The sequence below is a fragment of the Agelaius phoeniceus genome, chromosome 5, assembly GCF_051311805.1.
Source record: "Agelaius phoeniceus isolate bAgePho1 chromosome 5, bAgePho1.hap1, whole genome shotgun sequence".
In the NCBI taxonomy this organism is placed as follows: Eukaryota; Metazoa; Chordata; class Aves; order Passeriformes; family Icteridae; genus Agelaius; species Agelaius phoeniceus.
In genome coordinates, this window is record NC_135269.1 from 699750 (window position 1) to 711899 (window position 12150).

Sequence of the window (12150 nt, forward strand, 5' to 3'; positions counted from 1 at the left end):
GAGAAGGGGAGAACAAGCAAGTCCAGGATAACTCAGTGGAAAACTGATGGCAGAAGAGTTCTACAAGTGCATGAAAAATAGGTCTATGAAATTCATGCTCTAGCTAAGTTTATTCACAGAAATAAAGTTCCTTCATTATTTCTTAACTTGTATTTATCCTCATCATGTTGACAGGAAGATGAAATCCTATAGAAGGCTTAAGTAAAATAAAAAAAATCTGTGGAATGTAGAGAACAATACAAATCTTTCAAAGATTAAAAAAGTAGATGCTATATTTTTAAGTGTTAGGCTCTCACAAATATCCTCAGAGTTTGTGTTAGTCCATCAAACTGAAAGGCATATGCTATCTTTGATCTCTGTGCAGAACCTCCATTGAGATTAATGTGAGCTCTGTGTGAAGAAAGAGACTAGAATAGGCCCTCAGTTCACAAATAGCAAGCAGTCTGCTTCAGGAAAAAAACATGTTTTCTTACAACAGTGTTGAAATTTATTGGGAAGTTTCAAATAGCTTCTCTTCAGAGGCAAGTTTGTGGTCATGAGCGTGTTCACTTGTCAGAAAGACCTGTCAGGGAGAAGGTGCACAAATGCAGCTCTTGTGTCAGATGTTTGGCTGCTGTGTAGGAACGCATCCTTCACCTCTGACAGGCTTTTCTCATGCTGTAACAAGCAATCCCCTGTTCCTGACTCATCTCTGCAAGCTGATGGCTTTGTCCATGGACAGGGTGCTGTTTTCATACAGACTGTGCCCTGCAATACCCACTCCAGCTAGAGAAACCCCCAGGACTTACTGCATCCCGCCTTGTAGCTGAAGCCAGGAGGAAGGAGGAATCCTTGCTGGGCAGCTGCTGCCAGCGTGCGCTGGTCTGGAGGGAACACGGGGATCATCAATGGAGGCAGCTGACCCTGGACCTGCTGAACAGAGAGGGACAATCAAACACACAATTTGGGGGGGACAATGTCTGCAATGTGCTTTCTTTCACTGCTGATCTGAATTCACCTCTTCAAATTGGGGTGCTCCAGCAGCATCAGCTCTGGGGCTTCATCTTCATCACCAAACACCTCATATGAATGACACGAACCCAAAATAAACTGAAATGTTTCACAAAGGCATATCTATATCCCACTTAATTATTCCCCCCACAGTTCATGATGACTCACTTATCTCTGGCTGTAGGGGGGTACTTCCTTCTCTTTTACTGAACTGTGCAGCAGTAATGTCTCAGACAGTAGCTTCCACCCTGACCAAGCCCAAACACAAAGACACCTCCTCAGAAAGGAAAAATAAGTGCACAAGTAGCACACAGCACAGCCAATGTGATTTTTCTGCTCATACACGTGCACTTATTGGTACATTTGAAAAGATAAAGCCTCAGAAGAAAGGCTGAGACCCTTTGCTCACAAATCAAACAGCAATGTCTGAAGAGTTAGGTGTTCAACTTTGCACAGCAACTCTACACAACCATGCAAGTCAGGAAGTGGAAAATATTATATTGTAAGTGGATACTGCAGGGGACTAAAGCCATGCAGAAATTAGTCATCAAAGCTGGAAGTGGGCCATGGCACAATGTCTACTGCTGCTGCTTTTACCCAGTTCCGTTAATAGCTTTTATAATTGATAGAAATGGAAGCTGTCTCTGTATTTCACACAGATGAGAAACACAAAGTATGCTGGGTTAAAATGCTGAATGTCTAGTTTCAATGTAAAAACCCCACTGTACTGACCAGATCAGTCAGTCAAGAAGGAGTGATCTCTTTTTAAGACAGCTCATCTAGATTTTAATGGTGCTCTAAAGCTGAGGCACTGGAGATGGAGATGTCCTTGAAAACTACAATTTATTTTGTGGTTTAAGTAACTCAGAAAATCAGAGCATCAGCAGAGAACCTTCTATGCTGAGGGGCTCACAAAGGTGTCACTCCCTTCACTGCTGCCTGACAGCAGAACTGGGACAGAGAACCTGCCCCAGCCCTTGGCTGCCTCTGCTCAGAATACACCATTTGCACTTCATTCTAGTTTCATTTATTCTCCTTAAAATCCAGGCCACGTCTTGGTTCACCCAACACTGGTACCAGGCAAAACAGTGATACAAAATTTGGGATTATCATCCCTTTTAATTTATGCCTGGAGCTGGCAACACCCCTGTGTGTGCTGACTGTGTCTGTATGGTCTGAAACAATTTTCAAGGATAGAGTTCAAGAGCGCTGTTGACAGAAATTCTTGCAGTGAGAGATTAAGACTGAGGCTGAAAGATGGAGTAGATGTAGCTCCACTCACTGAACCAGCTTGATCCATTTTTTGTTACTTCAATATTTGTCTTTCTATTCTGATCCTGTTAATTAGAAGGCATACATATTTTCAGCTGAATTACAGGATAAAACCCATATAAAGTGTGATTTGTTCTCTATCTGCACAGATATCCTAGAGGTGTCCAATACCTGCCTTTTCTTCACGTGTTCATTTTTTGTTTGTTTTGTTTGAGGTTTTGTGGTTTGCTTTTTTTTTTGCCTTTTTTTTAAAGACAAAGACAAAGTAACTGTATTCTTTTAGAACAAAAATGAACAGCCATGCGGAATTTTTGCATAGTACTCTTCTTCGGCAAAAAGCCACAGAACTTTTTTTTTAAATGGTTTCCAAGGATGAAAGTGACTTTGCCAAGCGAAGAAGCTTCAAAACAGGACTCAAAAAACACTAATAGAAAGACAGATGGTTCTACTAAGTGCTTTGCTGCCAAAAAAAATGTTAAAAAAAAGTGAAAAAAATGGAGTGATGTTATTGAAGCTGACTGCAAAGTTCTCTGATGACTGCAAATACTCTTGTCCCACTGCAAGTGTTAACTCTGCCTCCAGGGCTAATATAACTGAAGCACCACACACACACAAATTGTCATTGCCAAGCCCACAATGTAGCCTAAGTCTGCACTTGATTCCAAGTGACTGCCAAACACACGAGCAAAACACCACACTGAAAAATTCCCATTTAGGAAAACATTTACCAGGAAAATGCCCTTTCTTCCTAAATCTGACTGCTGCATTTCTTTTTTTTTTTCAAATTGCTGCTCCTCTTTAACTCTCCAAGGGGCCTTATAGCCCCTCATTTCAAATGACACAACCTTGTTTGCATTAGGGAGGTAAAAACTATGGAGCGGTGAGGATGGTTTGCATGGATATAGAAATAACACAGTCAAAACAATGTGATTTTCATTCCAGGATGGAATGTATGGAGCAGCACTCAGCTACACTTCACTTTCTCCTAAACACAAATAAATGCAAACATTCGTTTATTTTAATCCGATTACATGACACAATATCATACAAATTATGGACTCTTCATTTTTATGGCTCATTTAACTACTGCATTTTAACTTGTTATGTTTATTATTATTATTAACTGGAATTGCCAGGATACAACTGCCTCAAGTGGCATTGAATACAGGCCCTCCTTCTGAGCTTTACATCTAAGGTGTTTCCCTATTTTTTTTTTCTTTTCAAGGTATTACTACATCAGTTGAATCTCTCAAATGTTTTTTATAATCAGTTCAATCTCTCAAATGTTTTGTATAATCAGTTCAATGTCTCAAAAGTTTTTTATTTTTATTGGAAGCTTACATACCTTCCAATATTTTCTGGATTGTAACTTCTTGATACTGCATTTCTAATTTGAATATAATGGACTGCAAATCAGGGCTATTTTCCAGGCCCTTCAATTTGTTCTGCTAAAGGACATATGTCCATAAAAAGAAATACCTCTTCAACAATCTGATAATTCACACAGCTGTCAAGATTCTCCACTGACCAGCCTCTCTATGTGTGACCTCTTAGCTGTAACATCCTAAAGGAGACAACTGTATTTTAAATCCTCAAAAAATTCCCAATGGATTTAAGGAGCTACAATTTCACCTTATAACTTCTTACCTACTTTAGGATGTTATTCTGGAGGACACAGATACAATCCTCCAAGATTTTCCTGGTTTTCCATACTGTTGTCACTGGGTTATCTGAGCACACTGTGAACCCTTCATTAATTTTTTTCTCTCCTCTGCCCAGCTGTGTTTGGCCAGTGCCAAGCCACCACACCAGGAAACCTTCATAGCCACTGAAAATCCAAAAAAGAGCCCACCCCTGAAGAAGTTATCAATGCAAAAATCAGTATGAGCACATGACAAGCAGCCCATAGTAAATCTACTGTACAAGGGGGAAATACCCACAGCTGCCTGCAGAGATTTCTGATTTTGGGAAGTGCCTCAATGTATCTTTATTTGTTTCAGTGCCTTTGAAAAGTCTGGCCCTAAATGGCTTACCATATCAAAGGGAATGTGTTGGCAAACCTGGAGCCAGTTCAAGCTGTTGAAGCCTGGGCCAGCATCTTCACAAATGTGTGCGTGTCCTGTATGACTTGACCATAACAAATCCAAGCACACAAAGACGCTGCATTCAACACAGTCACACTTCATATTTCCAGGATTCTCAGCTTCGTTATAACTGTAGTATTTCCACCTAAATTCTGCTCTCCTGTCTCCTTTTAGGAACATACTATGGTTACCACAGCTACCTAAGCACCAAGCAGTATGTTTTTAACAGTTACCCCCACTGTTTGTTACTAGCTCCTGCTGTGACTTCCACAAATTTAGATTGCAAACACTTGACAACTACAGTTCTATTTTCTGTAAAAAGTCATGTGTGCTTTGGGTCACTATGTAAATAGCTACACAGGGAAAGTAGTTTAAAGGAACATTAGGATGGCAAAGTTAGACATTTGTGGCTTAGAGAATGCCAGGATCAGGGAAACATGCACGACCTTATTTTGGCTCTTCACTGCCCCTGCATCCTGACAGAATCCTTAAAGTTCAGAGTTTCCCCTCCACATGACTCTTGCTTATTCTAGAAGGCTTATCCCACTTCCCAAGTAACATAAACCCATACTTTCAGCAAACCTAAGCCCCTAAAATAGCAGCTGCTATTAGTTCTATCTATTTTCTCTTCATACACTTCCCCCAATTTCATTTCTGCAGCTGTTCATTACATATTTATTAGCATCAACTTTTATATAAAAGTTTTCCTATCTCCAAGGTAAGCATCTCAGTGCATTTCCCAGCATCTATATAGATATATATAACATTTTCCACTGAGGGGCAAATACTGCTACGCACCCACCTCCAGCTCTTCAGAAGCAATTCTATTCCTTTTGGTGAGGTTGGTGATGGATAATGAATTACTGAGTGTGGGGAAGGGCAGCTGCTAAAAGCAACACTCTGTTCTCCACAACCTGACCAAACTCTGCACAGTACTTTACTCCTGAACTGCTCAGACGTGCGGCTGATTTTTATTTTCATTTGAGTTAGTCTCAGCTGCCCCAAATAAGTTCAGATTTTTTTATTCCTAGAACAGTGGATGCACATGAATGATTTGATTAACTTCAAAGTGTTGTAGGAATATCTTCTTGCTTGTGACTTGTCTGGAAGTTAAGCATCTCTTCTACTGTTCAGGGAAGAATGCACATTTCACATGCAGCAACACAAATCTGTCCTTCAAAACTGACATGTTTAATTGCATTTGTCCCCCTTCCTCCAGAAACACTTGGCTCCCAGTGCCACACACTCTGCTGAAGGCCTGCATGCTTTAATTAGCACATGTGTTGGCCCTCCTTACCTCACCCCCCTCCCCGTGTCTATCTTAAGGGAAATAAAAATATATGTCCCCATATAACTACAATCTGCTATTTTCCCTTGCAGTGATGTTTAAAATAAGACAAGAAAATGTTTTTCTCTCCTGTGTATCAGTTCCCTAAGTTGCCACAAGCATGTCCTGAGCCCACAGAACAGGAAGCCCTGCCTATCCAGTTGTGGGATGATCCCTCCTGCTCCTCCTGAGTTTGAGGTGCCTTTTTATGGGTGCTCACTGAGTGTCCAGGATGCACAGCACAAGGTGGGTGCCATGAGGTAAAGGTGAATTTTTTCTTCCTGATCACCTCCTGTGAGCTCTTCTGCAGTGGATGATTTGGGCCCTAAATATTATTCTTCCCTTTGCTGTGTATGAGGCTTAGACAATGCATCCCAGAGCTTACCAAAATGTACCTGTGCACACAGCTGAGCTCACTCAGCAGCTCCCACTGCTCCCCCAGCTGCAAGCAGGGACAGTGCTGGCACAAAACTCTCACAGTGGTGATTCCAGGCAGAATGAACCAGGGGTTCAGCTCATCATCCACACCCGACACAGGCTCCCCAGCACCACCCTGTTGGCACAGCACAGCTTTATTCTGAGGGCTGGTGGGGGAAAAATGGCTAGTCTGATGGAATATGGACACAATCCCTAAAGGTATGCAACTTGGCACATGGAAAACACAAGGAACACACTTGCAGAATGCATCTCAGGGAAATACATAAGCATTTTCCATTTTAAAAAAGCAAGGCTTTCCAGGCTGGAAACTTTCCACCTTTGCTGAGTCCTGCAAGAGAGCCTGGGTGTCACTAGCAGCATCCATCTCCAATTCATCTCAGCATAAAGCCTGTAAATTAACACACACAGCCCTTTCAACTAAGTGCAGCAAAGTGCCTGACACTGCCAAGTAATACAGACAGGAGCTGTTTCCATGTTGATAACTTCCTTCCAAGGCTTCCCTCCTCCGGCTCATGCCACAGCACCAAATGCAATGTTGACAGACAGACAGACAGACCTCCAGCAGCACTTGGCAGGACAGAGGCCAGAAGGACCTTTCACATTCGGGAACAACCCTTGGACACTTCCAAAGGAAAAAGGCAGTTCATTTGTTGATCATTTTTGTAACTAAAATAAAGAACTTCAAGACTTTTTTTTTAAATATTTGAGTTAGTACGGAAGAAACATAGAGAGGAGAGAAAAGCAGTGAGATGACTTTTTTTGCATGGGGATGAGGTTAAACAAGTATTCTTGCTCGTGCAGCCTGGCATGTAAGTTACCTACAGGGCAGCTCTGCCACAAAGGTACTGGAACAAACAGCCCAAATAAAAAGTACATAAACTAGAATTCATTCCAGCTGCTTTAAGGCAAAAACCTAAGAGTTCACACAGGGAGGGCTGCCCCAGACTGTAAAACACCTCAGTGAGTGGGGTTCTCTGGCCAGATCAGGACCCCCAGAGCCAGTGACTGGAATTCAGGTAAAAGCTACACTGGAAGACTGAAATGCACTCTCAGAAGAGCCCCTCCTAATCCCAGCTCAAGAGCAACATTAAAAATAATTTGCCCTTTCATTTCTATAAGAGAAGAAGATTCATTGTTTGGTGGATTGAGCTACTTGTTTCATGAAGAGGCTGAAGTTAGCAAATGGGCTTTTGAGGCACAATGACCACAGTTTTGGGCAAATCATCTTATTTCACCTTCCTTAATATTCACACAAACACTGAGTTCTCATGGCACAGCTTCCAAGCACCTGAGCACCTTGTCTAAATGTTAGTGCCCTTCCTAGAGGAATAAACCAGGACTGGAAGGGAAATCTGCCACAGACTTCTGGCTGTCAGAACTGCTGATTTAGATGCTCTATTGTTCCTTATTGGTGCTTTCGTTGGCTACCGGCAAGTTGCTCCTAAGTGCAAATGTCATGATCAAGAGTTAACCCACAAAGTTACTTCCCTGAGAGTGGAAAATCTCTGAGCTTGAAGGGAATGGCTGGTGCTGCCTGCAGCATATGACAGAGCACAGGTTCCATATGCCTGGCTAATGCTCCCCCCAGCGAGCCCTGGGCCAGTGCTGATGGCTGCAGCACAAAGCTCTCCAGTGAAACATTTGTCAGGGAAAAGAAAACAGGTGTGAGCTTTCCTGATGTGATTTGCAGGACAGCATGTAGGATAATTCCTTCAGCAGCACGTGCGCTCTTTTCTGCAGCTAGCTCATCTATGATAGATGGGTTCAGTTATTCAAAATATAATGAACTCTCGGCTTATTTGTACATGCCAGAAAGAATCAGGGACACAAAGCAATGCACCTCCCTTGTCACTGCTGACAGCAGCCTTTCAGAAGTCATCTGGGTAATTCTCCTTCTGATTTCCTCCACCCTGGTTAAAAGGACCGAGGTGGCTGAGTTTTGCTAGTTAGTGGGTGCTAACCCAGGCCTTTTTCCTTTCAGAGTCCCTGCTTTGGTGACTCAGTGCTCTCCTTTCAGCAGACCCAAAGTTTTTGTGCAAGAGCATCACAGCCTGCTGCCAAAGCAGCTCTGGAAACAGGACTGGTGGGGAGCAGTGCTGCAGGGGCAGCAGGGAGAGCACTATTTCTATTTGAGGATGTCTGAGGGCTCCAGAGAGGAGTGTGGAACCAAGAGGACTTTTCCTGTAGGAGCCCAGGGTTTTTTCAAGCTCGAATCCGCAAATCGTAAAATTATAAATCAATGGCTAGACTATAAAAACAAGTAGGAATGGGTGGGAAGGCTCAGAACTGGCATGGGGTTAAAAGAGAGGGAGAAGAGGAAGAGGAATAATCCAAAAATGACTTTTCAAGAACTTCCATGAATGCTGGAAGTCAACAGATTCAGCTGAGGACAAGGAAATTAGTAAGTAAATGGACAGGAAATAAACTCTAGTGTTACACACCACCACAGGCAGGAGCCTGGCTGTTTTCTCTCAGTAAGTTCTGTTTTCTGACATTAAGTTCTATCACCTGGGAGAAATGCCCCACCTTGCTACCTTTTCAGTGCTTCCAAGGCACCTTTGGGCTCATCCTGACACCAAAGTATCATTGTGAATGTTTTTGTGCAAACAGGACCATAAAATGCTCAGCAACAAAACTGCCCAAAATGGTTTTCAGGTTGCGAGAATGCAGCTTAAGTAATTCATTCTAAGCCATTTTCTAAAATAATATCCATATTGTTTCTAAATATTTTCTAAATTTATTCTAAGCATGGCTCTTACTCCTGTGTAGACTGGAGTAATGCACCTTTTGGGGAGTGAGCCTATCCACAAAAGATTTCTTTAGTGCATTTTCCTGAAAAAAATCAAGAAATGGGTGGCAAGAGCACGGCTGATGCCATTACATTTTAAAAAGTGGTATTTTTTGTCATTTGAAGTTATTCAGAGGCATTTGTCTAAAGGCCAGCTGCTAAACCTCTCCCTTTACCCCCTGTTGATTTTTCCATAATATACTCAAACACCAGTAACTAATAATTTTGATGTATAAATTGCAGCAGTATTTTTCCTGCTCCAAAACCCCAGATTCTTACACTGAAACAGGGAGAACAGTTCCAATTAGGAAACCACTGCACTTAGGAGATGATGGCCAGTTCCATGACCTCATTTTTGACACAATGCTAAGGGTATCCTTTCAAACAAACCCCTAAGGTTTCAAGATGTATTTTTCACTCAGTATCTCTCTGACAAATGGAATATCATTAATTAAAAAAAAAAAAACCACAGCAATTTCAGTGTGTAGGCGACAGGGAAGAAACAGGGGTTATTTAATATCATGTAGTGGGCAGAAATTCAAAACCCATTCAGCTGCTGAATAGTGCAATGCTATAAACAAACAAGAAAGTCTTATCAAAGTCATCCACTTAAAATCATACCATCCAGAAAAAGAGAGAAAAAATAGACTTAAAGGACTAAAAAAAAAGTGTCTGCACTAAAAGTCATTACCTCCCCTTGCCTTCTTTAAACAAGGACATAGTTAATAAAACTGTATACAAACTAATGAACTACAGGGGAAAAAACATCCTTCATGGTTTGATCATTAGGCTCTTGCAGAACTGGATCTGCTCAAAAACCTTAGACTAAAATGCACTGACTAAACCCTGTGAATGACCCCTCTTCTTCCCTCAGTTTTTATTATTATTATTATCATTATTACTATTATTATTATATCAGATACACGTGTCAGGGTAAGTGTGGTCTCCAGTGGCAGCATTTTCAGAGCTCAAGTAGTTACAACAACTCAGTGTCATTCTTTTCTGAAGACAATATATTGTCATTATTATCATCATCACTGTTACTGCTGTATATTGAGCTTCATTGCTTGCTGTAAGATCTTAAAAATCCCTGCTCAATGAACAAATGGCCAGGAGAACTCTGAGCACATGTTATCAGAAATCCTTGCAGCAAACACAGCTTTAGTGCTGAACAGCCTCTAATGACTGCACAATAAAGAGCTTTTTCAATCTCTCAGCTGCTCACACTTGTTTCTGACTGTCTCTGCTGCCAGTGGAGCTGCTGCTCCTCAGCACACTTCAGGTTTGCCATCAGAAGTTTGATTTCAAAAGCAAAACAGACTCAAGTTGCAGAACAAATACAATTTCAGCAGAAACGTCACCACTCTCCCATTCACATCCTGATGCTTTTTGTACCCCTGTTACCAAAATCCCCATAAAAAAATCCTATTCACAAGGATTTTGTTTGGGAACATTTCTTGAATAGGGTTGAAGACAGTCTCTAATTTTGTGCCTACAATCTAGTGACAGCAATACAGTTAAAGCACAATTAGCTGTAGGTAGAGTCATAAAATTTAGACATCTCATCATCTGATTTCTGTGTACAGCCAGGTAAGCAGCTAGCCAAATCCTGCAGCTTTTTACTCCCCTGAATTGCAGCTACAAATATTTTGATTGCCCAAAACATTGTGTCTTCTTCTCCTTTGCTGTCACCTTCAGTTCTCCCTTGCCTTCCTCCACCCCTTTTATTATTAAACATATGAGGAAAAGCACAAAAAGGAAGAAAAAAAAAAAGGAAAAAAATGGGACTATGCACAATTGTTTTCTTGGCACTTGCAGACACACACCATGCAATGGAGAAAGAAATTGCCCACCTCACAAGGGCACCTATCACCATGAGTCAGTTTTTCATTTTCCTGGTCCTAACCCTAAAATAAATAATAAACATAATAAAAATAATGAAAAATTAATAATAAATAATAAAAATAAATAATAATAGAAATAAATAATAATAAATAATAAACACCTGGGCGTGGCCCAGGGTGTGGCTGGGCGTGGCAGCCCCACCTGCCACCCAGAGCACCCCTGGCAGTGTGGGGAATGGGAAACAGAGCAGCATTCACAGGCACAGCCCATGCACAATGCATGAAAAGCAGGAGCTCAGCAGAGGGGGATACACAGCACAATGAACATCAATAATCTCTGGGTATTTTCTTCCTACTCTGAAGGAGTTCTTGAATACACAATCTTTTTTTTCTGGCTTGCCTGCCTTTAAATACACACATACCATACTCCTGGATCAATTTTTAAGCCACTATAGGTATTAGAGGACAATTTACATGTGATTTGCATTTTTTTTCCCTCCGACTGTGGTTTTGGTAAGTCTTCCAAACCTAATGACTGTTCTTTTGGCCAGCAACATAAATGCTGTAATCACACAATTATTGTGCTGGGAACAGTTTAATTCAGCATTTTGTTCTCAACCACAGAACAATTACTCAACAATTTTGGTTAACCATACCAGCTCGCTGCCTGGAGAGGAAGCAGAATATTCACAAAATCCATTGTCCTCCACAAAGGCAGGGAGCAGATCCTTATCTATTATCAGCGTCCAGCATCTCTTTGCTCTTTGGGGTGCTCCCACACACTCCCCATTAATGAAAATAAACTTTTAGCACATTCATCTTTAGCTGTTGAGTGTTTAATTGTGCATTTTCACACTCAGGGAAAGGTGGAGGGGATGTGTCTGGGACAGAAGGATGCCAGGGAGCACTGTAAAAATCTCTGAGATTGCTACAGGGATGTTATCCATCTCTTCTAAGCATAAAACCTTGGGCATTCAGGCTTTGTTTAAGTTCTGCTCTTGAGCCATCCACTTCTCTTTAGTAATAAAAGGAATTTTCTGATCAATTGATTTATTCCATGGAAAGGCCAACGCTTCCCAGGCTTTGTGTGCTGGACCGGACTCCAATAAAGTCAGCAGAAGTTCTGACACCTCAGCAGGAAAGGATTTAAGCTAGCAAGCCAAGTTATCAGGATCCTTACAAATTTTCTGCTCCAAATTTCAATTCTGGAAGCATTTTACCCAAGCAAATAAAAATATTTTACTAATTCCATTTCCACTCTTGTTTTTTGTTTTGTCTTGCCAGTCACTGGGAATATTTTCATTCAGAGCTGTGAATCTAAAAAGTACAACTCTGGCAGTGCTGCTGAACAAGTAAAATTAAACTAATTAAACAAAACTGACTCAATAAACTTAATTTGACAGTTAG

General features: G+C 41.3%; 1 protein-coding gene across 26 annotated transcripts in view; it reads right to left on the bottom strand.

Annotated features, from left to right (window-relative positions):
- The window catches only part of SOX5 (SRY-box transcription factor 5), a 609841-nt gene that overhangs the window by 92712 nt on the left and 504979 nt on the right, over positions 1 to 12150 (bottom strand). For 23 of the 26 annotated variants that reach the window (XM_077178076.1, XM_077178082.1, XM_077178072.1 and 20 more), the window contains one exon: positions 789 to 912. In XM_077178076.1, the coding sequence (XP_077034191.1) occupies positions 789 to 912 (124 nt within the window). The remainder of the gene's footprint in view (positions 1 to 788; positions 913 to 12150) is intronic. The other 3 variants (XM_054631416.2, XM_077178087.1, XM_054631414.2) reach the window with 1 other exon arrangement.